General features: G+C 43.2%; 1 protein-coding gene across 1 annotated transcript; it reads right to left on the bottom strand.

The window, feature by feature from the left end:
- Positions 1–794: 794 nt before the first annotated feature.
- LOC143112591 (TOG array regulator of axonemal microtubules protein 1-like) lies at positions 795–4,032 on the bottom strand. The gene is made up of 8 exons (XM_076274879.1): positions 3,740–4,032; positions 3,515–3,669; positions 3,033–3,210; positions 2,627–2,732; positions 2,205–2,437; positions 1,810–1,968; positions 1,043–1,168; positions 795–894 (listed from the first exon to the last, which is right to left on the bottom strand). Exons 1-8 carry the CDS (start codon positions 4,030–4,032, stop codon positions 882–884), a joined length of 1,263 nt encoding a protein of 420 aa, XP_076130994.1. The 3' UTR covers positions 795–881.
- Between the last annotated feature and the right edge of the window lie 15,892 nt (positions 4,033–19,924).

The raw sequence follows: 19,924 nt of genomic DNA, 5'->3' as shown, positions 1-19,924 counted from the left end.
TGGGCAGATTGCTACACAGTGCTTACATTTTGACCTTAAGCCTGCTTATGTTATTCAAAGTTTTTCAAAGTATATCTGATTAGGAAAGTACAATAAGCTGTTAACAAAAGGTGTTATCCATGAAGGATACTCCCCTTTAAATTCTCAGTTGTTTACAGTGCAAACTACATTGCTATCATTCTCATGCTTGTTGTTAGCAAGCTAGCACTTGTTTCAGCTAGAGACACTTGACCATGTAAGGGGGGCGGGGAGGTCAGAGAGGGAAGAGAATAAGAGAAGATCTTCAGGTGGTGGCTTTAGAAAATGCAAGCTTCTGCTTATTCAGTGTTGTTAGGTGCCTCAGGGTCCTCCTAAAGGTGAAATTCCCCTGAAAATTCATATAGGCATTTCCAGTGAGAAATAAGATTTGGTGTGGAAAGTAGGAGGGAAAGCAATCTAACTTATGTTTCCCGTAATCCTTTTTCAAGAAAATGTAAATAATTTATTGTTTCCAACTGATAATGCTAAAACATCATCAAACCTGGGTTGTTTCTTAACCAATGACTTAGAGGACTTTGCTTTCTTGTCACCACGAGTATGTTGGCTATTAAAAATAATAAACATTTTGGTTCGACCTCTTTGCACTTGATTTTCAGGTGATCAAAATGAGTGTTCATTACTGTTTATTGTTTCAAAGTTTTATAAAGTTGAATCAGCGCAGACAAACATATTTTTTCATTTTTGTTTCTTTATTTTATGTGGGAAAAGGATGTGCATTAGCGTATCTCTACAGCACTGCCCTGTGTGTGTGTGTGTGTGTGTGTGTTTTGTCACACATGGTGGTGTTGTGTGTGTGTCTGTGACCCCGTGGGTGCGGTCTCGCCCTGGCTCTGATGTCCACTTCAACGCAAAGGTCTGGCGGGGGGAAAAACAGCACATTACCAAGACAATTTACACTGTATGTTCACAGATTAAACAATACTGAATAGCTAGTCACTTTGATAAATAAATGTAAAGTAAAAGTGTTTAGTGTTTATGGTGTCCGGTGATGTTTCCAGTCCACCTTTTCTGGCATTTGTTAATAAAGTCCTTCATGCGGATTTGATCACTCAGAGGGGCGAACCTTTCCACCATCTTGATGAGGTCGGGATGGGAGGCCACTACAGACAGAATGTTACGGGCCTGATTCCTGTTTCAGACACAAAATACATCAGCACCCATTGATTCACTGATTCATTAGTTTATGATGTTTAAGCATATACTGTAAGTATTATGGCTTTAACATCATTTTGATGGTACACTGACTTATAATTGGAAAAATGGCATGTTTGTCATTGCCTCTGGCCCTCCTAAAAGATCTCATATCTCATACTGTATATGTAATGTAACTTATGTAGCCTAGGTGAACCCTGCCAAATCTATGTTTGAATTTGCTCAGCAGATTCTCAGAGACTTTGGAATTGAGTTAACAACTAAATATAAAACATTTGTTTACAGGAAAGATGTGTCAATGGAGATTTGATAATCAGTCAGGTGTCAGCCAGGCTATAACTTTTGTGGACACTACTGTAAAGTAAATATTAAATCCCAAATTCTTCACTATATTTTAGCTGTAAACACACTATTTCAATGCCATGCACTGACAGATAATTACATTCAGTATTGCTGTATGACATGAGATGACTTTTGGATAGCTCATAATAGAACAGAAACTGTTGCTGATTGGCTAATTTAGAAACATTTACTTTTACTTTTATGAATTTAACTGACACTTTTATACAAAGCCAATAAGTAAATGATAAGGAAACATAGAGAAATAGGGCTCCCGACCTGACTTCCAGTGTGTTGTCAAGGGCCAGGCAGCTGGCAGTATGGATGAAGCGGGCAGTCAGGTCGTTTTTGCCGGACAGGAGACGAGCTGCCCCTATGACCTCCGTCACTTTCTCCAGGTGCCGTGCAGTGCTCTTCCTCACGGCTGTATGTTTGTGACTAAGAAGAAGCAGAGAACCAATGAGTCACACCAGGAGAATGGATAAGCCAGAGATCCAGGGGAGACAAGGAGACAGAACCAGGAGAAACAGCTGAGACAGAGAAACAACAGACAAACTAGGTGAGTAACAACTGATACAGACATCTACATAGCCAGGTAACACAGAGAAAGTTGAGAAGCACTAGAAAGCAATTAACCAGTACAACCCTGCTCTCTTTTTCTCTCTGCCCCTAACCTGAGCCCTCCGTTGATGAGAGCGTTCATGCTGCGGATGGGGTTGGTGTTATACACCATGTACCCCAAGGCCAGATCCATGTCCTTCATGAAGCTGCTGGACTCTCCAGCCTTCGGCAGCAGTGTCCGGGCTGCGCCCTCGGCCTCCGCATCCATGTCCTGCCCCAGGTGAGCAAACAGGTGGGCCAGCGTCACCATGGCAGCATGGGACACCACTGAGCGCAGGTTCTTCACCTGGTTGGGAGGAGGGAATTAGAATGACAGCTTGCACCGCTTTGACTTGACATGTATAGAATACTGACAAAGTTAACATCATGTCTTTGGTAGCATCATTAAGGCATTTCAATAGATATTGCCTAGTTTGAAACAGGACAAAAGATACAACATGTGCTCCAGAATGTTTTCCAGCAGAGAGCCTCTCACCTCTTGATTGACGGCCAGACAAACATCATGCAGCCTGGGCAGCAGCACGTTGGCGTGGTGCTGAGCCAGAGACCTGATGGAGATCAGGGCCTCGATCTTCTTCCCCCTGCAGCAGCACCAACAACACACTCACATCAGAGGAACATGGTATACATGGACTTGGTTCAAGTATTCTATCTCCAGCTACTTACCAACTCTTGTCATGTAAATCCTATGTGTTAGCATAGCCTAGACTATCTACTCTAAAGGCATGCTGTTCTTTTAACATCAATATCTCCGCATAGTCTAATCTATCTTAGCTAAAAGCCTACGATTTGTCTGGATAGCGTAACAGCTTAGTCTATCTTGGCAAAAAACCTTTTATTTGTTAATATATCAGCCTAGACTATTTAAGCTATACTCTCACCAGTCATCGTCGCTGAGCACCGTAAAGGCCTGCAGGAGGGCCTGCTCGGGACAGGACAGTGGGCGCAGTTTGGCCAACTCTGGCAGATTCTTGGCTGGCTGGGTCTTGCTTGTATGCCTCACCTCAGTCACTTTCCTCTTCTTCACCTCCTTATGCTCCCTCGTTTCTTCCTGCCTCCCTGCCAGAGACTCAACAGACTTTTGCTCTGGGAGGTCAAAGGTCAAATATGTTTGTCTGAAATCCAGTCTACATTTTCCTTGGCAAACAACTTTGTTATTTGTATTGATATCTGCACTGATATTTAATTAGGCTAATAAAGACTGAGTCAATATATTCTTCTGTGTGTGAGTGTGTGTGTGTGTGTGTGTGTGTGTGTGTGTGTGTGTGAGAGAGAGAGAGAGAGAGAGAGAGAGAGAGAGAGAGAGAGAGAGAGAGAGAAAGAGAAAGAGAGAGAGAGAAAGAGTATAAGAGAGACTACTCACCTGTCACAGCAGTGACCCCACTGAGTGATATGGTGTTCTTGAGACGGGGTAGTCTACTCTGGAACTGTCTGTGGCTGGTTGTCTTTGGGGGGGCGGGGATAGCAGGGGCAATGGGCGAATTGAGGAAGGGCAGAGTACGGGGCGCCAGCGGGGTCCTGCGATCCACAGGACTGAGGCTGCCCACAGAGCAGCCTGTCTGGTCCGAGGCCTTGGCATCATTGAGACTGGCAAGTTTGATCGATCTCCTCAGCGAGTTCCAGGACCTCCTGCAGGAGTTCCTTGCGAGCCTGGCGCTCCTGCTGAACGCTCAGGGTTCTCAGCGTAGACCTCACAGACCGCTGCAGCTGGTGGTGGGGGGATGCAGGGGGTATGGGGGCTAGCAGCTTCCGTTGGCCAGGTGCCGCACTGGCATGCAAGGGCTGGGGTGGGCCCCAACGCGTTGTGGGATCGTGGGGCAAGGTCAGAAGATGAGGCTGCAGAGAGGCAAGAGGCAACATGTCATCAAACATGGCCACCATCTACACCCTCTGACACACAACTGCCCAACCGCCATGCTGCGTTTGAAATCTTCACGGTTTCACTATAGTGCACTATTTAGTAAATAACCAAGGCATCATTATATTATTACATTATTAATGATATTATATTATAATAACATTACAAAGTAGCTGTATGAACAATATCATCATTTGTTCTAATACCTCTATGGTAACCACTAACCCAAAAAGTGTGACTGATAGTCAGATTTGACCAAAGCTGTATCCTTTCAACTTTGACCTGGAAAGGTCACTTCATAGATGCCCATCATCAGAACATACTTAAACATTGACCTTTACCCTTTCAGCATAGATGCCAAATGAAGTGCAGGGAACATGGAATATTAGATTTAGTTATAATTTAGGCTATATAAAACTGTACACCGGCTCTTATATGTTTTAGGGAACTCACACATGCGGTACACATCGTGTTCTGATTCTGCTCCTGGCGTAAAATCAGGAGCTGTAGCATCATTTTTTTCATCTCCTCATTTTCTGCATGGAGATTTCCGAACTCCTTTTGAAAATCCATTGAACTTCAAATTTCGCCGATATATAGGAGCTACTTTAAAATAAATTGTATAGAACTTAAATATAATCTACTGAGCAAAATCCAAATATCTAGGCTACCGAGAAGCGAGCGGGTGAGTCCTAAGGTGAAGATGCATCAAGTGATCTGAAATGACGATTTTCGCCCATAATGGTGACCTCACCATTATGACGTAGGGGCGCAGACAGCAGACACCGGTTGCACCAACTCTTTGCTACTACGACTGCTCTTAACTGCTAAGTTGGTCTTTGTTAAGACCAGTCTTTAGAATTGAACTTAGGTGGGTAACAAAACACCAACTGAATTTACGACTTAACTACTCCCTGTCTTAGCCATGCGCGTTCATGTGGATGATGTCAGGTTTTGCCGTCTTTTAGGGCGACCACGCCCCCCTTCGGAGGAAACAGCGGTAAAAGTGACTGGAGGCCAATGTGTGACATGGAGCTTGGAAGTTGCGCCGCCATATCTTACTCAATAAATAAATAAAGTTCACATAATTAGTTCCTTCTTGGTATTTTCTGGATATGGAATAAGCAAAGGAGACGCGATATAGATATCACTTTATCTTTTCAGAGTTAAGACCACAATGGAAACATGTAGTAAGCTAGCTAAGTTAGGCTATGGCAGAACCCTAACAGTAAATGACTGGTGGTTAACCTACTGTAAACGGCTGTGTACAGTATGACTGAAAGCGCTATAAAACCCTAATGGAAAGGGATACAATCCCAAAGTTAATCAACCAACCATGTTGATGCTAGGAATGCAGTGACAGGAAGGCAATTATATATCTAATGTAACATTAGCTTAGCGTTATTATGCACACAAACATATTGGGCTAGATACCTAATGTTATTCAAAGTGTTTCAAAGTATGTCTGATTAGGAAAGTACAATAAGCTGTTTACAAAAGGTGTTATCCCTGAATGATACCCCCCTTTAAATTCTCACAGTTGTTTACAGTGCAAACTACATTGCTATCATTCTCATGCTTGTTGTTAGCAAGCTAGCACTTGTTTTAGCTAGAGACACTTGACCATGTAAGGGGGTGGGCAGATTGCTACACAGTGCTTACATTTTGACCTTAAGCCTGCTTATGTTATTCAAAGTGTTTCAAAGTATATCTGATTAGGAAAGTACAATAAGCTGTTAACAAAAGGTGTTATCCATGAAGGATACTCCCCTTTAAATTCTCAGTTGTTTACAGTGCAAACTACATTGCTATCATTCTCATGCTTGTTGTTAGCAAGCTAGCACTTGTTTCAGCTAGAGACACTTGACCATGTAAGGGGGGCGGGGAGGTCAGAGAGGGAAGAGAATAAGAGAAGATCTTCAGGTGGTGGCTTTAGAAAATGCAAGCTTCTGCTTATTCAGTGTTGTTAGGTGCCTCAGGGTCCTCCTAAAGGTGAAATTCCCCTGAAAATTCATATAGGCATTTCCAGTGAGAAATAAGATTTGGTGTGGAAAGTAGGAGGGAAAGCAATCTAACTTATGTTTCCCGTAATCCTTTTTCAAGAAAATGTAAATAATTTATTGTTTCCAACTGATAATGCTAAAACATCATCAAACCTGGGTTGTTTCTTAACCAATGACTTAGAGGACTTTGCTTTCTTGTCACCACGAGTATGTTGGCTATTAAAAATAATAAACATTTTGGTTCGACCTCTTTGCACTTGATTTTCAGGTGATCAAAATGAGTGTTCATTACTGTTTATTGTTTCAAAGTTTTATAAAGTTGAATCAGCGCAGACAAACATATTTTTTCATTTTTGTTTCTTTATTTTATGTGGGAAAAGGATGTGCATTAGCGTATCTCTACAGCACTGCCCTGTGTGTGTGTGTGTGTGTGTGTGTTTTGTCACACATGGTGGTGTTGTGTGTGTGTCTGTGACCCCGTGGGTGCGGTCTCGCCCTGGCTCTGATGTCCACTTCAACGCAAAGGTCTGGCGGGGGGAAAAACAGCACATTACCAAGACAATTTACACTGTATGTTCACAGATTAAACAATACTGAATAGCTAGTCACTTTGATAAATAAATGTAAAGTAAAAGTGTTTAGTGTTTATGGTGTCCGGTGATGTTTCCAGTCCACCTTTTCTGGCATTTGTTAATAAAGTCCTTCATGCGGATTTGATCACTCAGAGGGGCGAACCTTTCCACCATCTTGATGAGGTCGGGATGGGAGGCCACTACAGACAGAATGTTACGGGCCTGATTCCTGTTTCAGACACAAAATACATCAGCACCCATTGATTCACTGATTCATTAGTTTATGATGTTTAAGCATATACTGTAAGTATTATGGCTTTAACATCATTTTGATGGTACACTGACTTATAATTGGAAAAATGGCATGTTTGTCATTGCCTCTGGCCCTCCTAAAAGATCTCATATCTCATACTGTATATGTAATGTAACTTATGTAGCCTAGGTGAACCCTGCCAAATCTATGTTTGAATTTGCTCAGCAGATTCTCAGAGACTTTGGAATTGAGTTAACAACTAAATATAAAACATTTGTTTACAGGAAAGATGTGTCAATGGAGATTTGATAATCAGTCAGGTGTCAGCCAGGCTATAACTTTTGTGGACACTACTGTAAAGTAAATATTAAATCCCAAATTCTTCACTATATTTTAGCTGTAAACACACTATTTCAATGCCATGCACTGACAGATAATTACATTCAGTATTGCTGTATGACATGAGATGACTTTTGGATAGCTCATAATAGAACAGAAACTGTTGCTGATTGGCTAATTTAGAAACATTTACTTTTACTTTTATGAATTTAACTGACACTTTTATACAAAGCCAATAAGTAAATGATAAGGAAACATAGAGAAATAGGGCTCCCGACCTGACTTCCAGTGTGTTGTCAAGGGCCAGGCAGCTGGCAGTATGGATGAAGCGGGCAGTCAGGTCGTTTTTGCCGGACAGGAGACGAGCTGCCCCTATGACCTCCGTCACTTTCTCCAGGTGCCGTGCAGTGCTCTTCCTCACGGCTGTATGTTTGTGACTAAGAAGAAGCAGAGAACCAATGAGTCACACCAGGAGAATGGATAAGCCAGAGATCCAGGGGAGACAAGGAGACAGAACCAGGAGAAACAGCTGAGACAGAGAAACAACAGACAAACTAGGTGAGTAACAACTGATACAGACATCTACATAGCCAGGTAACACAGAGAAAGTTGAGAAGCACTAGAAAGCAATTAACCAGTACAACCCTGCTCTCTTTTTCTCTCTGCCCCTAACCTGAGCCCTCCGTTGATGAGAGCGTTCATGCTGCGGATGGGGTTGGTGTTATACACCATGTACCCCAAGGCCAGATCCATGTCCTTCATGAAGCTGCTGGACTCTCCAGCCTTCGGCAGCAGTGTCCGGGCTGCGCCCTCGGCCTCCGCATCCATGTCCTGCCCCAGGTGAGCAAACAGGTGGGCCAGCGTCACCATGGCAGCATGGGACACCACTGAGCGCAGGTTCTTCACCTGGTTGGGAGGAGGGAATTAGAATGACAGCTTGCACCGCTTTGACTTGACATGTATAGAATACTGACAAAGTTAACATCATGTCTTTGGTAGCATCATTAAGGCATTTCAATAGATATTGCCTAGTTTGAAACAGGACAAAAGATACAACATGTGCTCCAGAATGTTTTCCAGCAGAGAGCCTCTCACCTCTTGATTGACGGCCAGACAAACATCATGCAGCCTGGGCAGCAGCACGTTGGCGTGGTGCTGAGCCAGAGACCTGATGGAGATCAGGGCCTCGATCTTCTTCCCCCTGCAGCAGCACCAACAACACACTCACATCAGAGGAACATGGTATACATGGACTTGGTTCAAGTATTCTATCTCCAGCTACTTACCAACTCTTGTCATGTAAATCCTATGTGTTAGCATAGCCTAGACTATCTACTCTAAAGGCATGCTGTTCTTTTAACATCAATATCTCCGCATAGTCTAATCTATCTTAGCTAAAAGCCTACGATTTGTCTGGATAGCGTAACAGCTTAGTCTATCTTGGCAAAAAGCCTTTTATTTGTTAATATATCAGCCTAGACTATTTAAGCTATACTCTCACCAGTCATCGTCGCTGAGCACCGTAAAGGCCTGCAGGAGGGCCTGCTCGGGACAGGACAGTGGGCGCAGTTTGGCCAACTCTGGCAGATTCTTGGCTGGCTGGGTCTTGCTTGTATGCCTCACCTCAGTCACTTTCCTCTTCTTCACCTCCTTATGCTCCCTCGTTTCTTCCTGCCTCCCTGCCAGAGACTCAACAGACTTTTGCTCTGGGAGGTCAAAGGTCAAATATGTTTGTCTGAAATCCAGTCTACATTTTCCTTGGCAAACAACTTTGTTATTTGTATTGATATCTGCACTGATATTTAATTAGGCTAATAAAGACTGAGTCAATATATTCTTCTGTGTGTGAGTGTGTGTGTGTGAGAGAGAGAGAGAGAGAGAGAGAGAGAGAGAGAGAGAGAGAGAGAGAGAGAGAAAGAGAAAGAGAGAGAGAGAGAGAGAAAGAGTATAAGAGAGACTACTCACCTGTCACAGCAGTGACCCCACTGAGTGATATGGTGTTCTTGAGACGGGGTAGTCTACTCTGGAACTGTCTGTGGCTGGTTGTCTTTGGGGGGGCGGGGATAGCAGGGGCAATGGGCGAATTGAGGAAGGGCAGAGTACGGGGCGCCAGCGGGGTCCTGCGATCCACAGGACTGAGGCTGCCCACAGAGCAGCCTGTCTGGTCCGAGGCCTTGGCATCATTGAGACTGGCAAGTTTGATCTCCTCAGCGAGTTCCAGGACCTCCTGCAGGAGTTCCTTGCGAGCCTGGCGCTCCTGCTGAACGCTCAGGGTTCTCAGCGTAGACCTCACAGACCGCTGCAGCTGGTGGTGGGGGGATGCAGGGGGTATGGGGGCTAGCAGCTTCCGTTGGCCAGGTGCCGCACTGGCATGCAAGGGCTGGGGTGGGCCCCAACGCGTTGTGGGATCGTGGGGCAAGGTCAGAAGATGAGGCTGCAGAGAGGCAAGAGGCAACATGTCATCAAACATGGCCACCATCTACACCCTCTGACACACAACTGCCCAACCGCCATGCTGCGTTTGAAATCTTCACGGTTTCACTATAGTGCACTATTTAGTAAATAACCAAGGCATCATTATATTATTACATTATTAATGATATTATATTATAATAACATTACAAAGTAGCTGTATGAACAATATCATCATTTGTTCTAATACCTCTATGGTAACCACTAACCCAAAAAGTGTGACTGATAGTCAGATTTGACCAAAGCTGTATCCTTTCAACTTTGACCTGGAAAGGTCACTTCATAGATGCCCATCATCAGAACATACTTAAACATTGACCTTTACCCTTTCAGCATAGATGCCAAATGAAGTGCAGGGAACATGGAATATTAGATTTAGTTATAATTTAGGCTATATAAAACTGTACACCGGCTCTTATATGTTTTAGGGAACTCACACATGCGGTACACATCGTGTTCTGATTCTGCTCCTGGCGTAAAATCAGGAGCTGTAGCATCATTTTTTTCATCTCCTCATTTTCTGCATGGAGATTTCCGAACTCCTTTTGAAAATCCATTGAACTTCAAATTTCGCCGATATATAGGAGCTACTTTAAAATAAATTGTATAGAACTTAAATATAATCTACTGAGCAAAATCCAAATATCTAGGCTACCGAGAAGCGAGCGGGTGAGTCCTAAGGTGAAGATGCATCAAGTGATCTGAAATGACGATTTTCGCCCATAATGGTGACCTCACCATTATGACGTAGGGGCGCAGACAGCAGACACCGGTTGCACCAACTCTTTGCTACTACGACTGCTCTTAACTGCTAAGTTGGTCTTTGTTAAGACCAGTCTTTAGAATTGAACTTAGGTGGGTAACAAAACACCAACTGAATTTACGACTTAACTACTCCCTGTCTTAGCCATGCGCGTTCATGTGGATGATGCCAGGTTTTGCCGTCTTTTAGGGCGACCACGCCCCCCTTCGGAGGAAACAGCGGTAAAAGTGACTGGAGGAAACAGCGGTAAAAGTGACTGGAGGCCAACATGGAGCTTGGAAGTTGCGCCGCCATATCTTACTCGATAAATAAATAAAGTTCACATAATTAGTTCCTTCTTGGTATTTTCTGGATATGGAATAAGCAAAGGAGACGCGATATAGATATCACTTTATCTTTTCAGAGTTAAGACCACAATGGAAACATGTAGTAAGCTAGCTAAGTTAGGCTATGGCAGAACCCTAACAGTAAATGACTGGTGGTTAACCTACTGTAAACGGCTGTGTACAGTATGACTGAAAGCGCTATAAAACCCTAATGGAAAGGGATACAATCCCAAAGTTAATCAACCAACCATGTTGATGCTAGGAATGCAGTGACAGGAAGGCAATTATATATCCAATGTAACATTAGCTTAGCGTTATTATGCACACAAACATATTGGGCTAGATACCTAATGTTATTCAAAGTGTTTCAAAGTATGTCTGATTAGGAAAGTACAATAAGCTGTTTACAAAAGGTGTTATCCCTGAATGATACCCCCCTTTAAATTCTCACAGTTGTTTACAGTGCAAACTACATTGCTATCATTCTCATGCTTGTTGTTAGCAAGCTAGCACTTGTTTTAGCTAGAGACACTTGACCATGTAGCTAAGGGGGTGGGCAGATTGCTACACAGTGCTTACATTTTGACCTTAAGCCTGCTTATGTTATTCAAAGTGTTTCAAAGTATATCTGATTAGGAAAGTACAATAAGCTGTTAACAAAAGGTGTTATCCATGAAGGATACTCCCCTTTAAATTCTCAGTTGTTTACAGTGCAAACTACATTGCTATCATTCTCATGCTTGTTGTTAGCAAGCTAGCACTTGTTTCAGCTAGAGACACTTGACCATGTAAGGGGGGCGGGGAGGTCAGAGAGGGAAGAGAATAAGAGAAGATCTTCAGGTGGTGGCTTTAGAAAATGCAAGCTTCTGCTTATTCAGTGTTGTTAGGTGCCTCAGGGTCCTCCTAAAGGTGAAATTCCCCTGAAAATTCATATAGGCATTTCCAGTGAGAAATAAGATTTGGTGTGGAAAGTAGGAGGGAAAGCAATCTAACTTATGTTTCCCGTAATCCTTTTTCAAGAAAATGTAAATAATTTATTGTTTCCAACTGATAATGCTAAAACATCATCAAACCTGGGTTGTTTCTTAACCAATGACTTAGAGGACTTTGCTTTCTTGTCACCACGAGTATGTTGGCTATTAAAAATAATAAACATTTTGGTTCGACCTCTTTGCACTTGATTTTCAGGTGATCAAAATGAGTGTTCATTACTGTTTATTGTTTCAAAGTTTTATAAAGTTGAATCAGCGCAGACAAACATATTTTTTCATTTTTGTTTCTTTATTTTATGTGGGAAAAGGATGTGCATTAGCGTATCTCTACAGCACTGCCCTGTGTGTGTGTGTGTGTGTGTGTGTTTTGTCACACATGGTGGTGTTGTGTGTGTGTCTGTGACCCCGTGGGTGCGGTCTCGCCCTGGCTCTGATGTCCACTTCAACGCAAAGGTCTGGCGGGGGGAAAAACAGCACATTACCAAGACAATTTACACTGTATGTTCACAGATTAAACAATACTGAATAGCTAGTCACTTTGATAAATAAATGTAAAGTAAAAGTGTTTAGTGTTTATGGTGTCCGGTGATGTTTCCAGTCCACCTTTTCTGGCATTTGTTAATAAAGTCCTTCATGCGGATTTGATCACTCAGAGGGGCGAACCTTTCCACCATCTTGATGAGGTCGGGATGGGAGGCCACTACAGACAGAATGTTACGGGCCTGATTCCTGTTTCAGACACAAAATACATCAGCACCCATTGATTCACTGATTCATTAGTTTATGATGTTTAAGCATATACTGTAAGTATTATGGCTTTAACATCATTTTGATGGTACACTGACTTATAATTGGAAAAATGGCATGTTTGTCATTGCCTCTGGCCCTCCTAAAAGATCTCATATCTCATACTGTATATGTAATGTAACTTATGTAGCCTAGGTGAACCCTGCCAAATCTATGTTTGAATTTGCTCAGCAGATTCTCAGAGACTTTGGAATTGAGTTAACAACTAAATATAAAACATTTGTTTACAGGAAAGATGTGTCAATGGAGATTTGATAATCAGTCAGGTGTCAGCCAGGCTATAACTTTTGTGGACACTACTGTAAAGTAAATATTAAATCCCAAATTCTTCACTATATTTTAGCTGTAAACACACTATTTCAATGCCATGCACTGACAGATAATTACATTCAGTATTGCTGTATGACATGAGATGACTTTTGGATAGCTCATAATAGAACAGAAACTGTTGCTGATTGGCTAATTTAGAAACATTTACTTTTACTTTTATGAATTTAACTGACACTTTTATACAAAGCCAATAAGTAAATGATAAGGAAACATAGAGAAATAGGGCTCCCGACCTGACTTCCAGTGTGTTGTCAAGGGCCAGGCAGCTGGCAGTATGGATGAAGCGGGCAGTCAGGTCGTTTTTGCCGGACAGGAGACGAGCTGCCCCTATGACCTCCGTCACTTTCTCCAGGTGCCGTGCAGTGCTCTTCCTCACGGCTGTATGTTTGTGACTAAGAAGAAGCAGAGAACCAATGAGTCACACCAGGAGAATGGATAAGCCAGAGATCCAGGGGAGACAAGGAGACAGAACCAGGAGAAACAGCTGAGACAGAGAAACAACAGACAAACTAGGTGAGTAACAACTGATACAGACATCTACATAGCCAGGTAACACAGAGAAAGTTGAGAAGCACTAGAAAGCAATTAACCAGTACAACCCTGCTCTCTTTTTCTCTCTGCCCCTAACCTGAGCCCTCCGTTGATGAGAGCGTTCATGCTGCGGATGGGGTTGGTGTTATACACCATGTACCCCAAGGCCAGATCCATGTCCTTCATGAAGCTGCTGGACTCTCCAGCCTTCGGCAGCAGTGTCCGGGCTGCGCCCTCGGCCTCCGCATCCATGTCCTGCCCCAGGTGAGCAAACAGGTGGGCCAGCGTCACCATGGCAGCATGGGACACCACTGAGCGCAGGTTCTTCACCTGGTTGGGAGGAGGGAATTAGAATGACAGCTTGCACCGCTTTGACTTGACATGTATAGAATACTGACAAAGTTAACATCATGTCTTTGGTAGCATCATTAAGGCATTTCAATAGATATTGCCTAGTTTGAAACAGGACAAAAGATACAACATGTGCTCCAGAATGTTTTCCAGCAGAGAGCCTCTCACCTCTTGATTGACGGCCAGACAAACATCATGCAGCCTGGGCAGCAGCACGTTGGCGTGGTGCTGAGCCAGAGACCTGATGGAGATCAGGGCCTCGATCTTCTTCCCCCTGCAGCAGCACCAACAACACACTCACATCAGAGGAACATGGTATACATGGACTTGGTTCAAGTATTCTATCTCCAGCTACTTACCAACTCTTGTCATGTAAATCCTATGTGTTAGCATAGCCTAGACTATCTACTCTAAAGGCATGCTGTTCTTTTAACATCAATATCTCCGCATAGTCTAATCTATCTTAGCTAAAAGCCTACGATTTGTCTGGATAGCGTAACAGCTTAGTCTATCTTGGCAAAAAACCTTTTATTTGTTAATATATCAGCCTAGACTATTTAAGCTATACTCTCACCAGTCATCGTCGCTGAGCACCGTAAAGGCCTGCAGGAGGGCCTGCTCGGGACAGGACAGTGGGCGCAGTTTGGCCAACTCTGGCAGATTCTTGGCTGGCTGGGTCTTGCTTGTATGCCTCACCTCAGTCACTTTCCTCTTCTTCACCTCCTTATGCTCCCTCGTTTCTTCCTGCCTCCCTGCCAGAGACTCAACAGACTTTTGCTCTGGGAGGTCAAAGGTCAAATATGTTTGTCTGAAATCCAGTCTACATTTTCCTTGGCAAACAACTTTGTTATTTGTATTGATATCTGCACTGATATTTAATTAGGCTAATAAAGACTGAGTCAATATATTCTTCTGTCTGTGAGTGTGTGTGTGTGTGTGTGTGTGTGTGTGTGTGTGTGTGTGAGAGAGAGAGAGAGAGAGAGAGAGAGAGAGAGAGAGAGAGAGAGAGAGAGAGAGAGAGAGAGAGAGAAAGAGAGAGAGAGAAAGAGTATAAGAGAGACTACTCACCTGTCACAGCAGTGACCCCACTGAGTGATATGGTGTTCTTGAGACGGGGTAGTCTACTCTGGAACTGTCTGTGGCTGGTTGTCTTTGGGGGGGCGGGGATAGCAGGGGCAATGGGCGAATTGAGGAAGGGCAGAGTACGGGGCGCCAGCGGGGTCCTGCGATCCACAGGACTGAGGCTGCCCACAGAGCAGCCTGTCTGGTCCGAGGCCTTGGCATCATTGAGACTGGCAAGTTTGATCTCCTCAGCGAGTTCCAGGACCTCCTGCAGGAGTTCCTTGCGAGCCTGGCGCTCCTGCTGAACGCTCAGGGTTCTCAGCGTAGACCTCACAGACCGCTGCAGCTGGTGGTGGGGGGATGCAGGGGGTATGGGGGCTAGCAGCTTCCGTTGGCCAGGTGCCGCACTGGCATGCAAGGGCTGGGGTGGGCCCCAACGCGTTGTGGGATCGTGGGGCAAGGTCAGAAGATGAGGCTGCAGAGAGGCAAGAGGCAACATGTCATCAAACATGGCCACCATCTACACCCTCTGACACACAACTGCCCAACCGCCATGCTGCGTTTGAAATCTTCACGGTTTCACTATAGTGCACTATTTAGTAAATAACCAAGGCATCATTATATTATTACATTATTAATGATATTATATTATAATAACATTACAAAGTAGCTGTATGAACAATATCATCATTTGTTCTAATACCTCTATGGTAACCACTAACCCAAAAAGTGTGACTGATAGTCAGATTTGACCAAAGCTGTATCCTTTCAACTTTGACCTGGAAAGGTCACTTCATAGATGCCCATCATCAGAACATACTTAAACATTGACCTTTACCCTTTCAGCATAGATGCCAAATGAAGTGCAGGGAACATGGAATATTAGATTTAGTTATAATTTAGGCTATATAAAACTGTACACCGGCTCTTATATGTTTTAGGGAACTCACACATGCGGTACACATCGTGTTCTGATTCTGCTCCTGGCGTAAAATCAGGAGCTGTAGCATCATTTTTTTCATCTCCTCATTTTCTGCATGGAGATTTCCGAACTCCTTTTGAAAATCCATTGAACTTCAAATTTCGCCGATATATAGGAGCTACTTTAAAATAAATTGTATAGAACTTAAATATAATCTACTGAGCAAAATCCAAATATCTAGGCTACCGAGAAGCGAGCGGGTGAGTCCTAAGGTGAAGATGCATCAAGTGATCTGAAATGACGATTTTCGCCCATAATGGTGACCTCACCATTATGACGTAGGGGCGCAGACAGCAGACACCGGTTGCACCAACTCTTTGCTACTACGACTGCTCTTAACTGCTAAGTTGGTCTTTGTTAAGACCAGTCTTTAGAATTGAACTTAGGTGGGTAACAAAACACCAACTGAATTTACGACTTAACTACTCCCTGTCTTAGCCATGCGCGTTCATGTGGATGATGCCAGGTTTTGCCGTCTTTTAGGGCGACCACGCCCCCCTTCGGAGGAAACAGCGGTAAAAGTGACTGGAGGAAACAGCGGTAAAAGTGACTGGAGGCCAACATGGAGCTTGGAAGTTGCGCCGCCATATCTTACTCGATAAATAAATAAAGTTCACATAATTAGTTCCTTCTTGGTATTTTCTGGATATGGAATAAGCAAAGGAGACGCGATATAGATATCACTTTATCTTTTCAGAGTTAAGACCACAATGGAAACATGTAGTAAGCTAGCTAAGTTAGGCTATGGCAGAACCCTAACAGTAAATGACTGGTGGTTAACCTACTGTAAACGGCTGTGTACAGTATGACTGAAAGCGCTATAAAACCCTAATGGAAAGGGATACAATCCCAAAGTTAATCAACCAACCATGTTGATGCTAGGAATGCAGTGACAGGAAGGCAATTATATATCCAATGTAACATTAGCTTAGCGTTATTATGCACACAAACATATTGGGCTAGATACCTAATGTTATTCAAAGTGTTTCAAAGTATGTCTGATTAGGAAAGTACAATAAGCTGTTTACAAAAGGTGTTATCCCTGAATGATACCCCCCTTTAAATTCTCACAGTTGTTTACAGTGCAAACTACATTGCTATCATTCTCATGCTTGTTGTTAGCAAGCTAGCACTTGTTTTAGCTAGAGACACTTGACCATGTAGCTAAGGGGGTGGGCAGATTGCTACACAGTGCTTACATTTTGACCTTAAGCCTGCTTATGTTATTCAAAGTGTTTCAAAGTATATCTGATTAGGAAAGTACAATAAGCTGTTAACAAAAGGTGTTATCCATGAAGGATACTCCCCTTTAAATTCTCAGTTGTTTACAGTGCAAACTACATTGCTATCATTCTCATGCTTGTTGTTAGCAAGCTAGCACTTGTTTCAGCTAGAGACACTTGACCATGTAAGGGGGGCGGGGAGGTCAGAGAGGGAAGAGAATAAGAGAAGATCTTCAGGTGGTGGCTTTAGAAAATGCAAGCTTCTGCTTATTCAGTGTTGTTAGGTGCCTCAGGGTCCTCCTAAAGGTGAAATTCCCCTGAAAATTCATATAGGCATTTCCAGTGAGAAATAAGATTTGGTGTGGAAAGTAGGAGGGAAAGCAATCTAACTTATGTTTCCCGTAATCCTTTTTCAAGAAAATGTAAATAATTTATTGTTTCCAACTGATAATGCTAAAACATCATCAAACCTGGGTTGTTTCTTAACCAATGACTTAGAGGACTTTGCTTTCTTGTCACCACGAGTATGTTGGCTATTAAAAATAATAAACATTTTGGTTCGACCTCTTTGCACTTGATTTTCAGGTGATCAAAATGAGTGTTCATTACTGTTTATTGTTTCAAAGTTTTATAAAGTTGAATCAGCGCAGACAAACATATTTTTTCATTTTTGTTTCTTTATTTTATGTGGGAAAAGGATGTGCATTAGCGTATCTCTACAGCACTGCCCTGTGTGTGTGTGTGTGTGTGTGTGTTTTGTCACACATGGTGGTGTTGTGTGTGTGTCTGTGACCCCGTGGGTGCGGTCTCGCCCTGGCTCTGATGTCCACTTCAACGCAAAGGTCTGGCGGGGGGAAAAACAGCACATTACCAAGACAATTTACACTGTATGTTCACAGATTAAACAATACTGAATAGCTAGTCACTTTGATAAATAAATGTAAAGTAAAAGTGTTTAGTGTTTATGGTGTCCGGTGATGTTTCCAGTCCACCTTTTCTGGCATTTGTTAATAAAGTCCTTCATGCGGATTTGATCACTCAGAGGGGCGAACCTTTCCACCATCTTGATGAGGTCGGGATGGGAGGCCACTACAGACAGAATGTTACGGGCCTGATTCCTGTTTCAGACACAAAATACATCAGCACCCATTGATTCACTGATTCATTAGTTTATGATGTTTAAGCATATACTGTAAGTATTATGGCTTTAACATCATTTTGATGGTACACTGACTTATAATTGGAAAAATGGCATGTTTGTCATTGCCTCTGGCCCTCCTAAAAGATCTCATATCTCATACTGTATATGTAATGTAACTTATGTAGCCTAGGTGAACCCTGCCAAATCTATGTTTGAATTTGCTCAGCAGATTCTCAGAGACTTTGGAATTGAGTTAACAACTAAATATAAAACATTTGTTTACAGGAAAGATGTGTCAATGGAGATTTGATAATCAGTCAGGTGTCAGCCAGGCTATAACTTTTGTGGACACTACTGTAAAGTAAATATTAAATCCCAAATTCTTCACTATATTTTAGCTGTAAACACACTATTTCAATGCCATGCACTGACAGATAATTACATTCAGTATTGCTGTATGACATGAGATGACTTTTGGATAGCTCATAATAGAACAGAAACTGTTGCTGATTGGCTAATTTAGAAACATTTACTTTTACTTTTATGAATTTAACTGACACTTTTATACAAAGCCAATAAGTAAATGATAAGGAAACATAGAGAAATAGGGCTCCCGACCTGACTTCCAGTGTGTTGTCAAGGGCCAGGCAGCTGGCAGTATGGATGAAGCGGGCAGTCAGGTCGTTTTTGCCGGACAGGAGACGAGCTGCCCCTATGACCTCCGTCACTTTCTCCAGGTGCCGTGCAGTGCTCTTCCTCACGGCTGTATGTTTGTGACTAAGAAGAAGCAGAGAACCAATGAGTCACACCAGGAGAATGGATAAGCCAGAGATCCAGGGGAGACAAGGAGACAGAACCAGGAGAAACAGCTGAGACAGAGAAACAACAGACAAACTAGGTGAGTAACAACTGATACAGACATCTACATAGCCAGGTAACACAGAGAAAGTTGAGAAGCACTAGAAAGCAATTAACCAGTACAACCCTGCTCTCTTTTTCTCTCTGCCCCTAACCTGAGCCCTCCGTTGATGAGAGCGTTCATGCTGCGGATGGGGTTGGTGTTATACACCATGTACCCCAAGGCCAGATCCATGTCCTTCATGAAGCTGCTGGACTCTCCAGCCTTCGGCAGCAGTGTCCGGGCTGCGCCCTCGGCCTCCGCATCCATGTCCTGCCCCAGGTGAGCAAACAGGTGGGCCAGCGTCACCATGGCAGCATGGGACACCACTGAGCGCAGGTTCTTCACCTGGTTGGGAGGAGGGAATTAGAATGACAGCTTGCACCGCTTTGACTTGACATGTATAGAATACTGACAAAGTTAACATCATGTCTTTGGTAGCATCATTAAGGCATTTCAATAGATATTGCCTAGTTTGAAACAGGACAAAAGATACAACATGTGCTCCAGAATGTTTTCCAGCAGAGAGCCTCTCACCTCTTGATTGACGGCCAGACAAACATCATGCAGCCTGGGCAGCAGCACGTTGGCGTGGTGCTGAGCCAGAGACCTGATGGAGATCAGGGCCTCGATCTTCTTCCCCCTGCAGCAGCACCAACAACACACTCACATCAGAGGAACATGGTATACATGGACTTGGTTCAAGTATTCTATCTCCAGCTACTTACCAACTCTTGTCATGTAAATCCTATGTGTTAGCATAGCCTAGACTATCTACTCTAAAGGCATGCTGTTCTTTTAACATCAATATCTCCGCATAGTCTAATCTATCTTAGCTAAAAGCCTACGATTTGTCTGGATAGCGTAACA

This window comes from Alosa pseudoharengus, unplaced genomic scaffold, assembly GCF_046254945.1.
Source record: "Alosa pseudoharengus isolate Yale_2024_CS ecotype anadromous, Long Island Sound unplaced genomic scaffold, YU_APseudo_1.1 YU_APseudo_1.1_scf_8, whole genome shotgun sequence".
NCBI classification, from domain to species: Eukaryota; Metazoa; Chordata; class Actinopteri; order Clupeiformes; family Clupeidae; genus Alosa; species Alosa pseudoharengus.
The sequence above is the reverse complement of the archived record's forward strand: the minus strand, read 5'-3'. Positions and strand labels throughout refer to the sequence as shown.

Coding starts and splice junctions, on each gene's coding strand:
- LOC143112591 (XM_076274879.1), bottom strand. CDS start 4,032: ATGGTGGCCATGTTTGATGACATGTTGCCTCTTGCCTCTCTGCAGCCT. Junction 2,733..3,032: donor GTGCTCAGCGACGATGACTG/GTGAGAGTATAG, acceptor GTGCTGCTGCAG/GGGGAAGAAGATCGAGGCCC. Junction 2,438..2,626: donor GTCTGGCCGTCAATCAAGAG/GTGAGAGGCTCT, acceptor CCTCCCAACCAG/GTGAAGAACCTGCGCTCAGT.